The 20253-nt window shown below is 35.5% G+C and overlaps 1 protein-coding gene across 4 annotated transcripts in view; it reads left to right on the top strand.

Annotated features, from left to right (window-relative positions):
- The window catches only part of SHPRH (SNF2 histone linker PHD RING helicase), a 113420-nt gene that overhangs the window by 74665 nt on the left and 18502 nt on the right, over positions 1-20253 (top strand). For all 4 annotated transcript variants that reach the window (XM_074187781.1, XM_074187782.1, XM_074187785.1 and 1 more), the window contains 2 exons: positions 1532-1603; positions 4081-4269. In XM_074187781.1, coding sequence (XP_074043882.1) covers positions 1532-1603; positions 4081-4269 — 261 coding nt within the window. The remainder of the gene's footprint in view (positions 1-1531; positions 1604-4080; positions 4270-20253) is intronic.

Here is a 20253-nt window from a genome sequence, read left to right as displayed (position 1 = left end):
ACCCTAAAAAGGATGAAGGACAAGGGGCAGCTAGGTGGCACCAACCCTGGAATCAGAAGGACTTGAGTTCAAATCCAGTCTCAGACACTTAATAAATTACCTGTGTGACCTTGGGTGAGTCATTTAACCCCACTGCCTTGCAAAAAAAAAAGGACAAGCAACAGCAGCATCAGAGATTTTGAACAATTAATATTCAGTTTTAATTTACAGGTCTTTTCCTTACACATCAACAACATCTTTTCCCCTCTTCTACTGATTTTTGTTTTGCTGAAGAAAGCAAAAAGAGGCTAGTGGTAATCAGAATGCATTTCAGGCTGTTGCTTTTCTGAATTTATTATTTAAATTTGCAATGTATGACTTAGGTGTAGATGCAGAATAAATAGGAAAACCTTCTTAATCACAGTCTTTCTTTGGCTAAAAAAAAATCTCATTGCTTTCACATCTTAATTGGTAAGTAATTAAAGGGAAGTAACATTCCTTTGCAGTGGAATCTACACTAGAATGGAAGTTTGAAAAATTATCAATGTTATATTTTGCCTCAAATTGCATTCCCTAGTGTATTCATAAAAGTTTTTAAAGTACTGATTTTGGAATAGAGCACTAATATTCCATTTGAGGAAACACTTCTTAGCACTGGTGATAATAGAATATGTCAATTATCAATATTAATCAGATTGTATCTTAATTCTGTTTCTGATATACCAGGGAAATCACTATTTATGAAATGTGTCAGTTCAGGTAATCAGATATTTATAAAGTACCTGTAATATGTTCTGAATCCTTTAGATTTTTTATATCTATCTATCTGTGTGTGTGTGTGTGTGTGTGTGTGTGTGTGTGTATTCATGAGTATATGTGTATATAGAAACAAATATATACAATGACTCCATTCCTGCTCCAAGTGCTTACATTCAGATGACCAGAAGATAATAGAATAGATGTAGCAGGGAAAAGTACAAAGGAGAATCTCATCAGGTAAAATGTCCTGAGAAATGTAAAAAAGGAAAACATTACTTTCTACTTTCCCCCTTAGAGCAGTACACATCAATAGATGATTTTATTGAAGAAATGGCATCAAAGTTAGGCCTTGAAGGAAAGAAGACATTTAAAGATGAGCTGTTAAAAGTAGTGCAATCTAAAGACATAAAAGAGGAAATGGGAAATGGAAAACAGTTCATATTGCTCAGAATATAGAATAAATTAAAGGGAGTAGAATGAGCATTCTATTTTATGCTGAAGGCATTGGACAACCTACAGTGATTATCATAATGCATTACATAATCATAGAACTGCCACTTTAGAAACATTCCTGGATCAGGAGTGTGGAGGAGAGCCTCAGAGGTTGGATAGGTTAAAGGCAGGGAGATCTTACCTGTAAGTAGTAATGTTTGGAATAATTAAGGCAACAAAAGGTGGGGACCACTTAATTGATTTTGCATTCTGCTTTAATGTGAGCTCTTAAGATTATTTATTTCAGCTGCATGAATTGCCTGAAAACATTTGATTTTTTTTCCTTAATAATATTTTATAGTCTCAAGATAAGACCACAGGAGGAGTAAATCCAGAACCTTGTCCAATCTGTGCTCGGCAGCTGGGGAAACAGGTAAAATAGAGTGCATTACATTCATTTAACACTCAATAATTTACAGATATTAAGAGCTTATTTGAACATCAACGTAATCTTCTGAGGTAAGAGGGAAAATGTTATCCCTTTTTTTGCAGACTATAAGCATAGACTTTTGGAAGTTAAATGACCTGCCCAAGGTTCCGACTAAGTGTTCCTTCAAAGACTAAAGGCAGGTTTCCTGTGCATCAGGCCTACCTTCACCACCCCTTGTTACCATTGCTCAGGATTGTCCAGTCTGTAATGAATCCATCTTACTATTACCTGGTCTTGCTTATATTTTTAGAAACAAGAGTAATATTACACATCATCTAGTCCAACCTCTTTCTTTTATAGAAAAGATTACTAAGGCACAGAAAAAAATTTAACTTTATGCCCAAGGTCATCTAATAAGTAGAAAAGCTAGTTTCAAAAACAGGTTTTATGATTTGCTTGACAACTGTCTTCTATCTACTACAAGCAGATCAGATATTATTTTTAGCATAGTTCATCTTATTAAATCAAATTTTGAGAAAGTATAATTATACTCCTTTATTCCAAATATTTAATTTGAAAAATGAATAAGGCTGATTTGAATTTGTGTGTTTGACTTAGTTTGCTGGTAGTTGTTTAGAAATAGAATACGAAGAATGTGTTTATTTATCATTACAAAGGTATACTCCCTTAGCTTTGTGGAGAACTCTATACTATACTTAGCTCTTTTAAAATGCAAGAGTTCCACTTTTAATCAGCAGAAATGCAACTTCCTCCTTGTGAATTGAGGGACTTTTTAGAAGTATATTATGGCAATCAACAAGTATCAGTTATCCTTCTTTTGTGCACATTAGTTCATAGAAGTTTGTACGGTCAAGGTAGCATTTGCAACAACAGAATGGATAAACTTGTCATATATAGTGTTGTGGGAGGAATCTTGAAGAGTACAAGCAGTGGAAAGAGCCTCCCTGGCTTTGAGGAGTAGAGGATCTGGGTTCAAATACTGCTTTTGTCACTTAATAAATTGTGATACCTTGCTGAGCATCCTCAGTTTACAGATGAGGAAAAATAGTTTGATCAGGATGACATACCTAAATGGGGTCGGAGGTAGAAATCAACCCCACCCCCACCCCCCGTCTATGTACCTGTTTGCTCAGGAACCAGTTCCCTTCATACAATGCCACACTTCCTCTCACAAAAGGTTTTCCTTTTTATGTGTGTGATTTCATCATCAAGTCTATACAAAACAAAGAAAATGGAGCAGTTCATGATCTCTGATCTTTGGGAGCTCATGGCAGACACACCTGTATACATTGGCATGTGCAGTTATCCAAATAGTGAACAAAAGCATTGACATATTTTTAGAATTTCAAAAAAAGTGCATTTGTATTTTTTTTTTTGTGACTGTTAGCAAAAAGATAATGTGAGTTCCATGATCAGGTGATGTGCTGTCAAGAAAAAGTACCCTTTAGATTCCAGGTTTTGTAGAAAAGGTAGAATTTCTGTTATTTTTTGAACAATGGAAGGATGCTTTGGTTGACTATAAAAAATGTACTCAGTTAAGCAGAAAGATGGTGGTAGACAGTTATTATAGACAACTGTCCTCAATACTCAGTCAGATAAGAAATTATTGAGAGTCTATTATGTACTAAGTGCTAGGAATACAAACTTGGGCAAAAAACAAACCCTTCTCCCCTGGAGCTCAGGTTAATGAAGAAGATACCATGCTAACACTATGTATATTGAAGAGATATTTAAAATATATTGGAGATATGCAACAGAGGGAGGGTACTAGCCTTAAGGGGGATCAGGAAAGGCTTCTTTTTTTTTTTGTTTTTTTTGCAAGGCAAATGGGGTTAAGTGGCTTGCCCAAGGCCACACAGCTAGGTTAATATTATTATTATTATTATTATTATTATTACTACTACTACTATTATTACTATTATTATTATTAAGTGTCTGGGGCCGGATTTGAACCCAAGTACTCCTGACTCCAAGGGCGGTGCTCTCTCCACTGCACCACCTAGCTGCCCTGAAAGGCTTCTTTTATGAGTGATTTTACTTAAAGGAGAGGAGGAGGCAGAGAGTTCCAGGTATGAATGATAACCAGTGAAAGCACTAGAATTATAAAGATGGAATGTCTTGTTCAAGGAAATCAGTGTCTCTGGAACACAACATGCAAGGCAATGAGTTAAGATGTAAGCAGACCAAAAAGGTAAGAGGGAATCAAGTAATAAAAAAATAAAAAGAATTTTAGATTTGAGTTTACTGGTCATAGAGATAGATTCTTTAAAAAAAGAAGCAAACAAAACTAATCATATGTTGCAGTTTTGGTTTGCTTTTAAAATATTAGAATTGTTTATTACTGATAAACTAAAATTGTAACTTTCAGACTCTTTGCATCCCACAAACTTTTTTGTTTTCACATTTTTGGACTCTTTGAGAGCAACCTTCTCAAGTGATACTGTCTTTTTTTTCTCTAGTGGTCAGTACTGACCTGTGGGCACTGTTTTTGTAATGAATGCGTTGCCATTATCATCGAGCAATACAGCGTGGGTACTCGCAGAAGCTCAATTAAGTGTGCCATCTGCCGACAGACAACATCACATAAAGAAATCTCCTATGTCTTCACTGCAGAGACTGCAAATCAGGAAGATGATATTCCTGTGAAGGTAACAATAATTCAAGGGCACGTTAAAGCACAATTTAGAACACAACAGAACTGTGGCTGCCAAATGACAGGAGTCATCCAGAAATATTTGGACAGGGTGGCTACAAGAATTAACAATTATTCAAGTCATTCTCTATATGTAGCCATTCTTTGCCAAATGGCCCTGAAGGTGCTAGCTTTGTCTTCCTTTTTTCTCATTTTGGAGAAGACCAGAGGTAGTGTCCTTGTCCTTGCATAGAGAACAGCAGACGGAAACATCCCTGTAATTTGAGGCAGAAAAAGGAGCATTGTTAAAGAGTTCTGTTTTCTTGTCAGCTTCTTGGCCCGTGTAAATAGATAAGATTTGTGGTTAAGTGAGAGTCTGTTTATAGAAATTTTTCTCCTTTTCCCCCATTCGACCTGGGCAACAGAGAACAAGGATGTTTCTTACTGCTTTAAAGCAAAGCTGAATCTAAAATGTAGGTATTAGGTGAGTGAATATCACCACAAGAGGGAGGCAGAGAGTTATTGAACCATAAATTTACTGTTAAAAAGAACATTAGAGATTATTTGGTCCTCATTTTGTGGATGAAAAGACTTAAACACACATCCAAGGTCATACAGGTAGGACAAAGGACAGACAACTTGAACCCAAGTCTTTTGACTACAAATCCTTTTTACTTTCCAAGCAATCAATATATAAAGTATTCCCTATTTGGCCAGAATCTGTGTTTTAGGTATACACATAAAAAAGAGTGAAACAACCCTGCTAGCAAGGAGTTATGATTCTACTGGAGATTTATTTATTTAAATATATGCATACACAAATACATACATACACACATACAGGAGTTGAGAGCTCAGGAAAGGCTTCATGTCTTGAAGGAGTAGAGGGATTCTGTAAGATGGGTGTAAAGAAGGGAAAGACAGGACAACCAGTGCAAAAAACACAGGGGTAGAATGGAATGTCGTGTGTGTGTGTGTGGGTGTGTGGGTGTGTGTGGGTGTATCTGTGTCTGTGTCTGTGTATCTATGTATATGGAGGACAGAGAGAAACTCACACCAAGGGAAAGAGTCAGTTGTCAGAATCACAGAGTTTGAAATGATATATTTCCAACAGTGGACTTATTAGATCAGAAAGTGTGAGTACACTAAGTGACATGGCATTTTTTTGTGGAACTCTTATTAGTCATCATATGTAACACTTGATTTTCTCTTCCTTTCACTACCTACCATTTATTAAATGCCTACTTTGCTCAAGGAACTGTGCTTGGCATCGGGGATACAAGAATTAGAAACAGTATTGTCTCCAACTTCAAGGAACTTTCAGTCTGATAATGGGATTATAATATGTACATAAGTAATAATGGGATTATAATATGTACATAAGTAAATAGAAGGTAGAATATGATAAGGGGAATGCAAAATATCAGAGAATTATACAAAAATTTGAGAAGAGAAAACTCACTGTCCGTAGAGGGATATCACAGGTGACTATGCAGAAGAGATTCTATGAGTTAAGACACATAGAAAGGATTGTTTTGTTGACAGCTGTATCTCCCTGTGTTGCCTAAGCTAAAGGTACAGACTTCTCACAGGCCCAGTCCTACTACTGATTGACAGGAACTTCGATCTGTGCCATTTCCAGCCAGGGACAGTTTATCACTTCCCAGGCCCTCTAGTGACTTCCTATTCCTGAATGCATATCTTATTTAATGCAGCTTAGCCTGCGACATCTCAGAGCTACTGAACCCAGCCAGCCATCAGAGGTGCAAGAAATTATAGACATTGATCATCACACTCAGCTAAAAAAGGAAGATTTCAACATGTAGCTATGGAGGGAATATGTTTTAAGACATGAAAAAATGGCCTGCCCAGTTGTACTAGCAATAAAATGCAGGGCAAATTTGGGGATTAGATAGTCCAATTTGGCTGCAACATAGAGCAGAGAAGGATCATGGAACTTAGAACTGTAAAGATTCATTAGAAATCATTTAACCCAATCCTCTTTTACATATGAGAAAAATAAGACCAAAGGAGATCAAATATCTTGTCCAAGGGTTGCAAAGATAATAAGGAGCAAAGCTAAGGAATTAGTGTGAAATATGTCTGGAAGGGTAGCTTGAAGCTAGATGATAGAATGTTAGCTCCTTGGGGGCAGAACTCATCATTTTTTCACTTTGAACTCCCAATGACTAGCACAGGGATTGGTACATACAAGCATTTAATAAATACTTGTTAAGGAATTGATAGCATAAGACCCTACATGCTGGACTAAGGTTCTGTATTTTTTCCTATAGGGAATAGAGAACCACTGATACTTTTTGATCAGAGAAGAGAGGGTCAGATTTGTGCATTAGGAAAATTAATTTGTCATTTGTACCAAGAATGAGTTGGAGTGGAGACTAGAAGTAGACAGACAGACCAGGTAGGTAGAAAGTCTATTGCAGTAGTCCAGGTAAAAGACATGATGAAATTCAACTCATCTATGTAAGGGAAGGGAAGAAGCATATTTATTCAATAATTTATTTTTTCACATTTACATGAAAAACAATTCTCTTTTTCAGATTTTGAGTTAAATTCTCTTCTACCCTTCCCTTTGAGAAGGCAAGCAATTTTTCATAGGTTATACATGTATAGTCATGCAAAACACATTTCCATATAAGTCATACTATGAAAGAAAACAGATTTAAAAAGAAACAAGAAAAATCAAGTAAACAAAAATATCTTTGATCTGCATTCAGGTCTACTTCTTTCCCTGGAGATGGGCAGCACCTTTCATCATGAGTCCTTTAAATTGTCTTGAATCTTTGTAAGGCTGAGAATAGTTAAGTTACTAACAGTAGATCAGTGTTGGTGTTATTGTGAACAGTGTTCTCTTGATTCTGCTCATTTTACTTTACATCAGTTCATGTAAGTCTTGCCAGATTTTTCTGAGAGCACCTTGCTCATCATTTCATCATTTCTTATTGCACATTAGTGTTCCATCACAATCATATACCAGAGATTGTTCAGACATTGTACCAGTTGATGGGCATCTTCCCAGTTTCCAATTTTTTGCCATTACTAAAAGAGCTGGTGTGTGTGTGTGTGTGTGTGTGTGTGTGTGTGTGTGTGTATTTTGTACACATAGATCCTTTTCCTTTTTAGGTTTTTTGCAAGGCAAATGGGGTTAAGTGGCTTGCCCAAGGCCACACAGCTAGGTAATTATTAGGTGTCTGAGACCGGATTTGAATTCAGGGACTCCTGACTCCAGGGCCGGTGCTGTACCCACTTCGCCACCTAGCTGCCCCATTATCTTCTTTTTACAGTTGGTGAAACAAAGGCAGACAGATGAAGGGATTTGCCCACTTTAGTTCTCACAGCTAGTAAGTGTCTGACTCCAGGCCCATTGTCTATCTACTGCACCCCCTCAATGCTGCCAATAGATGATTAAACCATTTAATGATCTTTATTGAGAGTGTGAAGAAGGACAAGAGGAAAGGATACCTGCTTAGGGAAGAAGGAAGGAAGGAATCAAGGAATCATTTCTTAAACACACTGTTACCACATACTTTACTAAGCACTGAAGAGTCATATAGAAGCAAAAAGAAAGTCCCTATTCTCAAGGAACTTCCATTCTATCCACTAAGCTACCTAGCAGCCCCAGGAACTTCCATTTTAGTGAGAGAAGAAAACACCGAAAAAGGAGGGTGGGGATGACAGAGGCAATAATAGTAAGGTAGAAGAGTGAGAATCTGGGAGATAGAATCACATTTACAGAAACATAAGAAATAAGTTTTGTTGGAAGCTACAAAAGTTCAAGTGGTCTGGGCACTAACCAAGGTGACCTCAGAGAGAGCAACTTCAGTAGAAGGATGGAAACAAAAGCCATTACAGGGTGCTAAGAGTGGGGGATGGATCTCATTTTTTGGAAGTTTATTTGTGAAATAGAACAAGAGCCTATGGTACTAGCAGGGTCAGTTGAAGGATACAAGAGCCTATGGTACTAGCAGGGTCAGTTGAAGGATATCTGAGGATTAATAAGACTCTGTACTCTTGTAGACAGAGGAGAGAAAGAAACTGAAGCTTTCTACCCCTTTACTATTTCCTTCCTTTTTTGTGACTACTCATTTTTTTTTCCTTTCCTTGTTTCCTTCTCTGTCTCTGTTGTATGTTTGCAGGAATACCCAAGCATTTCTTTCCTTACTAGTACACCTGGTGCTCAGGCTAAGAAAGTTCCCATCCCCTAGTTTAATACATTTTACTAAAGCCTAAAATCAAATCTAAATTGTTAATCCAAGTAAGAACTGGGTAATCAGACTTCATGCAGTGAGATTTGGGAAGTGATTAGCATAGCTATCAATGAATAAATAGCACAGCCTGAATCATTGATCTCAAACTGAGAACATCTGTTCATTTGATCAAAGTCTCTTCAAAAGCTTGAGATGGAGGTCAGAAGTAGTTCTGTTTGATGTCATGCTGAGCAGGAGTCAGTATTGTCCATGCATTTATTTATTTGTTTGTTTGTTGTTCTGCCTTTTTCCTTTATTACTGTTAGCAAATGTGAAAAATCATTGACATTTTATATGATTGTAGGATTACTAAATTGACTTATGTAATAGGTGTTCTCTTTTGTGATAGTTGTATGAATGTTCTTAGTTTTAGGGCAGATCAATGACCTAATATGGCATCTGTTATGAAGCAAAAGGATTTATCCCTTCCTCTCTCCCTCAGCCCACCTCAGACTACTTCCCACCAGATTGACCTCTGGGCTTACTGCTCCTTGTCACAGTGTCTACCTGCTGTTCCTGGTGCTGCCTTCTACTGCTTCTGTTGACTGTCTTCTTGGGCTCCTAAATGGTTTTTCTCCCTCTTGGGGCTCCTTCCCCTATTTTAAGACTGAAAAAAATGGCCTAAGTAATTGTTATATGAGTAAATATATTATTTGAGCAATTAATACCAGTAAGTTTTTTAAAAATCAAGGTCATTCCATCTCCAAATTTAGAACTTTTTCCCTTAAAGAAACAGCCTTATATTTTAGAAAAACAGTCTTAAAAGAAATTATTTGAAACATGGTGATAGTTATATTGTCTCCATTATTTCGTGTCAGGCCTATCTCAGAAACTTAACAGTATAAAAAATTTCAAGTGGCATTCTCCAGCATGTAGTTGATTTATAAATTGCAAATACTTTAGTGGTTAAAAATATATAGAGATATTTTTTTTAGAATATATAGAGATATTTTAAAAGAATATTAGAAATTTTTGCTTGTTTAGTTATTTGGAATCTAGAAATATTCTACTATATTAACAGCCCCATTACCTGACTTAGAAAGACAATTTTAGTTGGATTTGTAAATCTGTTCTTTATGATAGTACTTACATTAAATGAGTGAAACAAACCATTTCTTAATTAACTTACTTTAACAATACACAGGGCAGTATTCCTAAATGGCCCTTGGAACTTAGTAGTCACTTCATAAAGCAAACAAAATTCCCTTGCAAGTTCTAACAGACACCAGGCATTTTGGATTGTGAGGAGGCCCTCTTTGGCAGGACACATACCCCACGTGGTGTGCTCTCTGTGTGTCCTAAATCTGGCTGCATTTCATACAGAGTATTTTTTGCCAGTAAGAGCCCTGACCCCATAGTGGGGAAGGATCCCTGGGATAAATGACTCCTTGCCCTTAGGGAAATGCTTCATGGATAAGGCTATATAACCACAGTGCATCAAATTTCTCTCCATTTTCTTAATCCCTTGCAATTTTTGCAGGCTGATAAAAAATATTCTATACTTCATCTTGTAGAAAAAATATTTGTTCACTTCAAATCCCTATAAGACTTTCTCTGGTTTCTATGTAGCTTTCATTCTTTCATTTTTATAAAATTGAGTAAGGCTCATTCATTGAAGTAATTGCTAAATGTGATTTAAAATTTCTATAAGGATTGGAAAAATTCTAACTTTTCAAATAAACATAGATGGATAAACTAGACAAATTTCACTATTAAACAAATTCAGATCTAATTGTCTAAAATATTTTAGAGGCCTGCATGCACATGAATGTTACTGACAAATGAAATCTTATGCAGAATATGCCACACAGATATAAAGTAACAGTTTCAATCCATAATCATAGTGTTTCTATTGTAATTAGTCTAGAGCCAAAATAACCTGTTTATCTGGTTACTAAAAGGACTTTAAATTTAAATTCACTTTATGAAGTGTTTGTTTAATCCTTTGATTCAACATTAGTAATAATAACACACACTTCTCAAGGAGTACCCTCCTGGAATCCCTAGTTTCTCCCAGATATGACCTCAAATGCCACTTCCTACAGTAGGTATTGTCTGACCTGCCCAACTAATAATGTCTGTCCCCCTCCCCAAAAAATCATACCCTGTATGTGTGTGTGTGTGTGTGTGTGTGTGTGTGTGTGTGTGTGTGTGTGTGTGTGTTGTCTCCCCATAGAACATGAGCTCCTTGAGGGCAGGGCTGTTTTCTTTGTATTCCCATTGCATATAACAGGGCATTAGGCACTACATAAATACATACTGATGGTACTAATTGGAGTCTAGTAATAAGTCAGCCAACAAACATAGAAAACTAATATAAGATTACCATCATTAGTGTGGAGCAGAGTCCTAATGGGGGCGGGGGGAGTCAAGAACATTATTGCTAATAAGGGCCAAGAGTTACATTTGTTTCTAGATAGTGCCCAGAAGTATCCTTAACTTGAACAAAATTTAAAAACTTTTTGCAATTCCTAAGTTTCTTTTTTTGAAATAATTGTGTAAAATTATAGAACAAGCAATGAGACAGTTTATTACAGCCTGAAGCAGCTGTGATCTTTCATAGAGTTAGATGAGTAATCATTCAGCAAAAATACCAAGTAGCAACTTGTGAATGCTCCTTGTACCCCGCAGTGGCCTCAAGCATTACTTGGACCAGGATTTCCCCGTCCCCACCAAGCTCACATGCGGCATGACTGCACTAAATTTGATCTGACTGTCACTGTTAGCACCACCAACATAGATAGGCTGTTCAGCATGAGGAGAACAGGTGCAGACAGAAATAAAACAATGCATGCCAACACTTCCCGGCTGAAACTGTTTTGTAGGTCTGAAATTGTCTCATAGTGAAGGGCCCTCATAGCAATTAGTTTCAGTTCAAGAGAATTGGAACACTGAGGAGGGCAAGAAAGAAAGATTTTTGTGGGAACATCAAATGGAAAATAGGAAAATGAATGAACTGAAGAGTCTGTATGAAAAATAGACATGGAGCCCCAGAGAAAATATGTTAAACATCAACCCAAATATTCTTAGTCATCCTGATTGAAAATCTAACTTAATTTTCCCTAACTGCCTCCTCTGCTGAGACTTCAGTGAATAAGGACATTTAATTACTTTGTTGTTTTCATTTAGAGATGAAAATGTCATCTATGCTCAGTTGTGAAGGTCAATGATTTACCTGCAATGGAGTTGACCCTCACAGGCATTGTCAGAGCCCTTGAAAGTCTGCCTGTCATGTGTGTCACTGTTATGTCACTACAGGCTGTGACCACAAGCAGATAAGCAACCTCATCTCTTATGATGACAGTTGCCTTTTGGAGATAATTGAAGTAAAAAGCCAAGACCACACAATAATCAGAATCATCTGTGAAAGCAATCCCTTTCTAGGGTTTGTGGATCTACTGTAGTGGGCGCAGCTGCAGCAGCAGCTCATGTAATCGAAAGCAATGGATTTGATGTTAGGAGAGAGCTGGGATCAAACCCTTCCTCTGACAAATACTAGCCTTGAGGACCCTTTGAAGGAATTTGCTCACTCTGAGCTAGAAGTTTCCTCAGCTGTTTAAAGGGACATAATCTTATGTCCTTTTTAGTTCTATATCAAACCTGTTGTGAAGTTCCAGTTATGTTATGCATGATTTCACAGGTATAATTAATATCATATTGCTTGCCTCCTTAGTGGAAGGGAGAAGAGGTGGAAGGAAAGAAAAGAATTTGGAAATTAAAATTTGAAAGAAAAGAGTACTAAAAATAAATTAAAAAATAATTTTCTTAATAAAGAAAATAGATTGAGTGAAGTAATATCTTCAAAAAGATGTGAAAAATATTGTTAGAAGGATAAGTGCCAAGAAGAATCATGCTTAGTACTTGTACTAAGTATCTTTTGTAGTAGCTTTTTAAAAATTAAAATTTGAAGCTTTATGCTTTAGGCAAAAGTAGGAAGAGCTATAGTAATAATTTAAACCCCTTTTTAAATAATAAAATTTCATGATTAACAATATCTAAAGCCTTTTTCAATCATGATGCATGTCATAGCCTCCTGTTTGCATTCTTTTAATTAGGCAAAGGTCTCAGTGCAGTTTTAATGACTTGAGAAGCATAAATATTACAAATTTACCTCCTAAAATTAAAGGATCATTTTTTCGATATTGATAGTTTTTATTAAAATTCAGTTATAACTTTGTTACACATCCCTGTAACAGATTTTCAGATTTTGTAAAAACTTTCATTTACTGTTCAGTGAGTGAAAGAATTTCACTTATAATCCTTGATTTAATATCATCCAGAAAGTGAGGTTCTAACACATAGACAGTATAGTCCCACAGGAAAAAAATCTATTGGAGATCAATGGGATAAATGAGGTGACCAACATCTTCTCTACCAATCTACTGGTCTGAGAAAGTGACATCCCACAACTATCCTGCACACCATGTTTAATGACAGTGCTACCCCATTGTGTTTATCATTTAAAATTTATATTCAAAATTCACTAAAGTGTAAAAGAAACTTAATTAAATTTTCAAGTGATATTTTTTATAAGTTTGTTGCATTTATACTTCTGAAATTATTGAAGTTTAAAACTACACTAAGACTTGTGGACATTCTAAATGTAACTAAGGCCTAAGCTCTTACACAGAGTAGTGTAGAGTATTTTGCAATAAGAAAAACTACTTTTTACATTTTCCAGAAATATTTAGCCATGATAATCCTGTCTGAGAAGCAGTGGGACATAATTGAAAGAGCCCCACTGGGTTTAGAAGTTGGAGGATTCAAATTGAATCCTAACTCTTCTTACTACTGACCATACTTGACATTGGACAAGTCCCTTTATTTCTCTGCATCTCACCATCAATCATTGGACAAGATAATTTCTGAAGTTCCTTCTAGATGTGAAAAATCTCTGATTCTAAGAAAAGCCTGATGATTATTAGATGATTTCCATCCTACCCCAGCTCAGGCTCTTACATCCTCTAGCGTGGAGTCTGTGTCATAGTTGGACAACTGGTTGCAAAGGAAGGCTTAACCAAAGTATAAATTACTTAAGGTATAGTTTTGTTTAAGAAGCTCGAAATAGAACTCTTAAATAGAAGACAAACTCCTTCATTTGAACATTTAAAACCTCTCAGAATCTTGCTTCATCTTCTCCCTCTAAGTTTGTTGTATAATACTACTTTATGCCAGCCAAATTGGCCTACTTGCTGTTCCCCAACATAGAATTTCCATATCTTCCTCTAAACCTTTGCTTATCTCAAAGCTCATTTTTCTTTAATTTGTTTTTTTCCTATCTCCCTCCTAAAATGATCACATATATGCTTTTCTGATTACATATTGAATCCCACCAGTAGAAAACACATTGCTTGAGTATAGTAATTATTTTTCACTTTGGTAGGTCGTCTTCCATATAGTAGTCATTTAATAAATGTATGTTGGATTGAATGGATTGAATTTGAATTACTCTCAGTATCAATGAAATGAGAGAAAATTACTTTAAAAATAACTGATTTACAACACTTGCATTCTTTTCATAGAACCAACCACTACTTTCCTGTTTATTTCAGTTTTGTAGGTATGTGATGGTTGTTTATGTCTATCCACAATAAGATAGGTTATTATCATTTCTTTAATTCTTCGAGGAACATAAAGTTTAGAATTAGTTATATTTTACCAGACTTTACATTAGGGTATAAATGAATGCTGAAAAGTTTATAAGACCTCTATTGAATATCAACAAATAACCAAGGCTAGCTTTTATAAAAGAATTTTTAATGATGAAAACATCATGTAAAGTTTATCTTTTCTGCTGGTGTCTATTTATTGAAGTTTATGGTTATTAATTTTCTTTTTAGCAGAAGTCATACCAAATTTTCATGGATTTTTAAAAAAGAGAATAGAATTATAATTAGTTACCAGGACTTTATTTGAATTCCTTCCTTTTCAGCAACCCACCCCACCCCTACCCCCTGGAGTTTCTACTTTTCCAGTGCACAGCCCTTGAAAATACAGGGGATCTGTGTCACAGGATCTAGTCCTACTCATCAGAATAGTAATCTAGTGGAAGTGACCCTTATTTCTTTTTTTTTAATTTATTTATTGAAGGTTATGAGGTTAAGTGACTTGCCCAAGGTCACACAGCTAGGCAATTATTTAGTATCTGAGATTGCATTTGAACTCAGATCCTCCAGACTCCAGGACCAGTGTTCTATTCACTGTGCCACCTAGCTGCCCTTGACCCTTATTTCTTGAGCATTGTCCTGGTAGAGATCAGTCAGGTCCTGCTGAATTATAGAGGTCCAGAGTACAGGTCATTCATCTGGTGATCAGTTTAGCTAATTATGAAAAGACTGATCACTGTTTTGGATTCAAAATGATAAATTCTTTTTCCCATGGTGAGCTCACCCTTGTGAGAAAGAGGAAAACAACAAAAACATCTAATACAGAAATCTTGTCAGAAAATATAGGCACTTTTCAATTTCTCCATCATAGGAGAAATATTTCATTCTCTTATTTTCCCCCCATTAATTAGACTTTATCTTCTTTTATTGACATTTTATTTATATTTTTACACTCTGTAAATTGTTTTTATTTTCCTTTGTATTAATTCATCTAAATCTTTTCATATTTCTCTGAATTCCTCAAATTATTCATTTATAACTGCACAATAAATATTCCATTATTTAAAACATGCCACAATTAGGAACTTAGTTTGTTTCCACTTCTTTGCAATAACAAAGAGTGCTTCTAATTAATATTTTTTAATATATACATTGAACCTTTTTTTTTTAACTTCCTTGAGGTATAAATAGCCCAGTGATGAGTTTGCTATGATGAGAGGACGTGTTCAATTTTAGTCGCCTTACTTGCATGATTTTACAAATTGAAATTCAGAGCTTTTGGACCAAATAGTCAATGATGAGAGACTTTGGGAAGACAGGCACATTGACATATTGTCATTTCCTACAGCCTCTCATCTTTGACTATTTCCCTCTTTTCTTACCATGACCAAGTTGCTCACTCGGTATTAGTAAGTAGAGTTGTTCAGTGGGCAGGTTTTGATAAAGGAGTCCAGAGATCTAGATCTCAATTCTTAACACCTCTTAATTGTGAGTATAGAGGCAAATTATTTCATTTTTCTGAACTTGTACTGCCTTCTTCCATAGTAGTTATGAAGAAAAGCACTTTGTGGACAATAAAGTGTAATCTAAAAATTAACTAGGTGGTACTCGTATTTTAAAAGACCATTTGTCCTCATTTCTCTCTTTTTTTTCCCCTTAAAGTCTTATAGACTTCTTAGAATGTTAAAACTAGAAGGGACCTTAGAGATCTTCTAGTCTAATCCACTTATTATTTGGGGCTTTGGGGAATGAAGGAGGATTCTACTGGTGCCTTTTAGTAATGTCACATTCATTTTCAAATATACCTCTTTGCTAGACAGCAAGCTTTCTTTTGTAACAAAAATTGTCTATTAAGTACAACAAAGCCAACTAATAGCATGTCTTAATACATAATTCCATTTACATACCCATAACCCCCCACCTAACTAAGAAATAAAGAGAGGTGCATTTTCTCTTCTCTTTTCCAGGGTCAGACGTGATCATTATGATGATGCAGCAAATTAGTAGCTAGGTATTCAATTTGTTTATTGTTATTTTCATTTATGGTGTCCTGGTCTTTGTATATGTATTGTTCTCCTAGTTCTGCTTGATTCATTGTATCAATAAAAGTCCATATCTCTCTGTATTTACATTTGGATTAATTATATTCCATTGCATTCATATACCATAAGAAATATGGTATATGAAGAAGCCAATAAAATGACTTGTCCTAAAAATGCCACTCTTGAACCTGTTCTTATAAGCCCCTTTAACAAAAATCCCTTCCCACACTCTTCTGTATGTTATGCCATTTTTTTAAAAAAGGAAAATTTTCACATTAATACTCAGATCCTCCTGACTCCAGGACCAGTGCTCTATCTACTACACCACCTAGATTCCCCTAAACCTCTTTTTCTTTTTATAAAACTAATTTTACAAGTATTTATTAGCTCTCATTCCTATTTCTACCAATTGAACAATTAAAAAAATAATAAAACCCTCAAATATTCATAGTCCAGGAAAGCAAATTCCCACATTGTCCACGTTTTGAGGTTAACACCTCTCAGGTAGAAGATGAGTTGGTATGCTACAGATTCTTTCCTCTGAATTCATTTATTATTGGTTTGATTGGAGTTCTAAAGTCTACCAAAATTATTTTTCTCTATACTGTTGTCATGATATAAATGTCCTCCTGCTTGTATTTACTCCACTCTATCTCAGTCCATTGAAATCAACTGTGTATTTCTTTATTTCTTTTGGTATAATAATATTTTATTGCATTCATGTACCATAGTTTATTTAGATGATCCCCAATAAATGCAAACCTAAATAATTTTCATTGTTGAGGTACCATGAAATGAAATATTTGTGTACACATAGGTCCTTTTCTTCTCTTTCATCTATGAGCTACAGGCCTAATAGTAATATAACTAGGTCACAGCTATACGATTTGGTAATTCTTTGAACATAGTTCCAAATTGCTTTCCAGAATGGCTAAGCCAATTCACAGCTCCAACAATGGTGTATCAACATACTGTTTCCCAGGTCCCTCCAGCATTTGTCATTTTCTTCTTTTCTCATCTTAGCCAGTCTGATAGTATGAAGTGAACCTCATAGTTGTTTTAATTTGCATTTCTCTCACTATTAGTAATTTGGGATATTTTTTCAGGAATTTGTTGAAAATGTGGATTTCTTTCTTTTAAAACTGTTCATACCCTTGGGCCATTTATCAATTGTAGAATGGATCTTAGTCATATTATAAAATCTGTTTCTTATATAGTATAGATAAGAGACTTTTATGAGAGAAACTTGCTGCAGTTTTTTTTCCCCATTGAATCTCCTCTTTAGGCAATTATTCTTCTTGTTTAGGAAAGACAGCAGCTTTTCGGTCTTAGGAAAACTTCATATTAAGTTTCTTCTTGTCTCTTATTGTCCCACATCTTTTTTGTCATAAACAGATGTTTCTCTTTGCTTGGTTTTATGTTCTCGCTCTCTCTCGCGTGCGCGCGCACGCCTCTCTCCTCTTCTTCCCCCCCCACTCATCCCTCTCTCTGTCTTCCATTTATTGATTCAAAACTTGAATGAGAAGCTGACACTGTTGCTAGTGGTGCCCAAATTTTTAGCATACAGCTCAAAATTGAATACTGGATGCCAGATTTAACTTTCCAGTCAACTTACAATGTTCTGACTCCAGTTGCTGTTTATATCAGCATTGGTTTTATTTTAAAATAAATTGTGTTTATGCACCATGAATCTCTGGAGTAAAAGTTATATTTTTAAAAGTCTTGTTTATTTTAAATATTAGATTTGATTGCCTTCTGTTCGCTGAATTAGTGTGCAGTGATGCTCTTTGCCTGGATTAATAATGTGGTTTAGTGTTCTGACTCCTGATCTGAACTATAGCAATACATCTTGGGAATTATGAATATAGGAAACAGTCTTCTTGTTGAACTTTTTAATCTTTATATATGGATATGGCTTCCAAAATGCTTTGGGTATGGTTCCACTTTGAAAGAGAGAGAGAGAGACAGAGAGAGACAGAGAGAACGAGAACTCAGATTCTGGCAAGGGTCAAAAATTGCCAGGAAAATATCTAACATTATTCACTTCTATGCTTTTTTTTTTTTTAGTTTTTGCAAGGCAAGGGGGTTAAGTGGCTTGCCCAAGGCCACACGGCTAGGTAATTATTAAGTGTCTGAGGCCAGATTTGAACTCAGGTACTCCTGACTCCAAAGCCAGTGCTCTATCCACTGTGCCACCTAGCCGCCCCCTTATGCATTATTTTTAACGTGAGGAAAACATTGTTGCTGTTTTAAGATGCTTTTATTGGGGTTTAAGACTGCAGTGGGACAGTAGTAGTCATCTAATCTAGCCTCCTCATTTTGTAGAAACTAAAGCCAAAAGAGATTAAATTACTTGCTCAGTGGATGGCAATGTTTATAAAAAGATCAATGAGTTACTCTCAACCCTTTTTACAAGCATAATTCTCTCAAGTTATTCTGAAGAAATGTGAGCAGCAGGAAAAGAAATGTTTAATTTGTTTTTTTGTTCTCCATAGCACCTATGGTCTGTTCTTTGCATATAGACAGTATTCTGTAAATGTTTGTTAAAGAAAGAACAAATAAGGATTTGTCAGGCTTAAGAAAGTACCTATATATGGATTAGTGTTGAAGCCTAATCTAATAGATTTCCCAAACTAGCTGCTGTCTTATTCCATCTGTGCTATACCTTCCTCTAGTTTGCCCATATTCCTATTAAGGAGGGAAACCCTTAATCCCTTTTGTCATTCAAACTGTATCCTTAAGTTTACCAGGATTGGAGTGTCATTATTATACAGTAATGCTTTTTATCTACTTAACACTCTTCACAGAGAGATAAAACAGACAAATACTATTTTTTATTTACAATAGAAATGTCATATAGTCTGACGTTCTTTTTTTATTATTCTTTTTTATTTTTTTCCTGATATTCTATCCAAATAAAAATGGCTTCCTTAGGTTAGAGGTAGAGAAGACCCCACCATCATCTAGCTCTTCACTCACATTTCTGTAGTACTTTAAAAGTATACAAAGTACATTCCTCATAACCTCTGACATTGGTTTGTGGGAAATTAAAAGTCAGATAGTTGGTATGGTTTACCTAGGACAGGGTTGGGGAGCCTTTTTTCTGCCAAGGGCCATTTGGATATTTATAATATTATTCATGGGCCATACAAAATTATCGACTTAAAAATTAGCTGGCTATATTTAGTCAAACATTTAATTAACTTAGTCCTAAAAACCCCTAATTTCCTTGACCCATGGTGACAAGGGTAGCTAGTGGCAGAGCCAAGATGGAAACTTCTAATCTGATCAGTCTTGTCAGTAAGTTTTTATGAAGTGCTGAGTGAACTGGTACTGTGTGTCTACTCTGATCTTTCTTCTAGACTATGTTTCTGCCTCATACTGGATTTTCTCAGAATTTTAGTGAGGCATTCATTTTTTACAATAGATTGTTTACAAATGAAATTTAACCTGGTAATGAAAATAAACCTAGTTACCTTTGTGATAATAGATGAGAGGCTTCATGATATTTCTAGTTTTCATTTAAGATGTTGATGACCTCCAGACTGAATTTTAAAAACTACCTTCTTTTGTCAGCTTTTTGTTTTAATGGATGTCATCTGTTCTTTCCAAAAGCTTTTACTTCCTTCTCAGAAGTCTGGAGCTATTTAAGTACTTTGAAACAGAAAGGGTTTTAGGCTTATAGTTTTTTGGCACCTATTTTGTTTCATTAGCAGTGGTGATTCAATCTCAACAAAAGTTCTCATGAAAAGTATTTGTGTTTGTTTTGAGTATAAAATGAAAGGTTAACACCAGTTATTTTTAAAATTGCAGAACTGCAGTGCCATAAACTAACTTCCATATTTTTGCTCTAGAAACAGCAAAATGAGCCAATAGCACTGTTTGGTTTTTCTATAAGTTTTGAGCTCAAATGGTAGTATTGCACCACTGCCTACCTTCAAACTAGTTCTATCTCCCTCATTAGTAATTTTTATATGAATGAGGCAAGACTATAAGGAACTATAAGGAAGAAAGGATTTTTTTAAGCCCAAAAGAAGTGACAGCACTGTGATAGTCAGATTTTTATAATTATCTGGAAATAGCA

The sequence above is a fragment of the Macrotis lagotis genome, chromosome 5 (genome assembly GCF_037893015.1).
Source record: "Macrotis lagotis isolate mMagLag1 chromosome 5, bilby.v1.9.chrom.fasta, whole genome shotgun sequence".
NCBI lineage: Eukaryota > Metazoa > Chordata > Mammalia > Peramelemorphia > Peramelidae > Macrotis > Macrotis lagotis.
The sequence above is the reverse complement of the archived record's forward strand: the minus strand, read 5'-3'. Positions and strand labels throughout refer to the sequence as shown.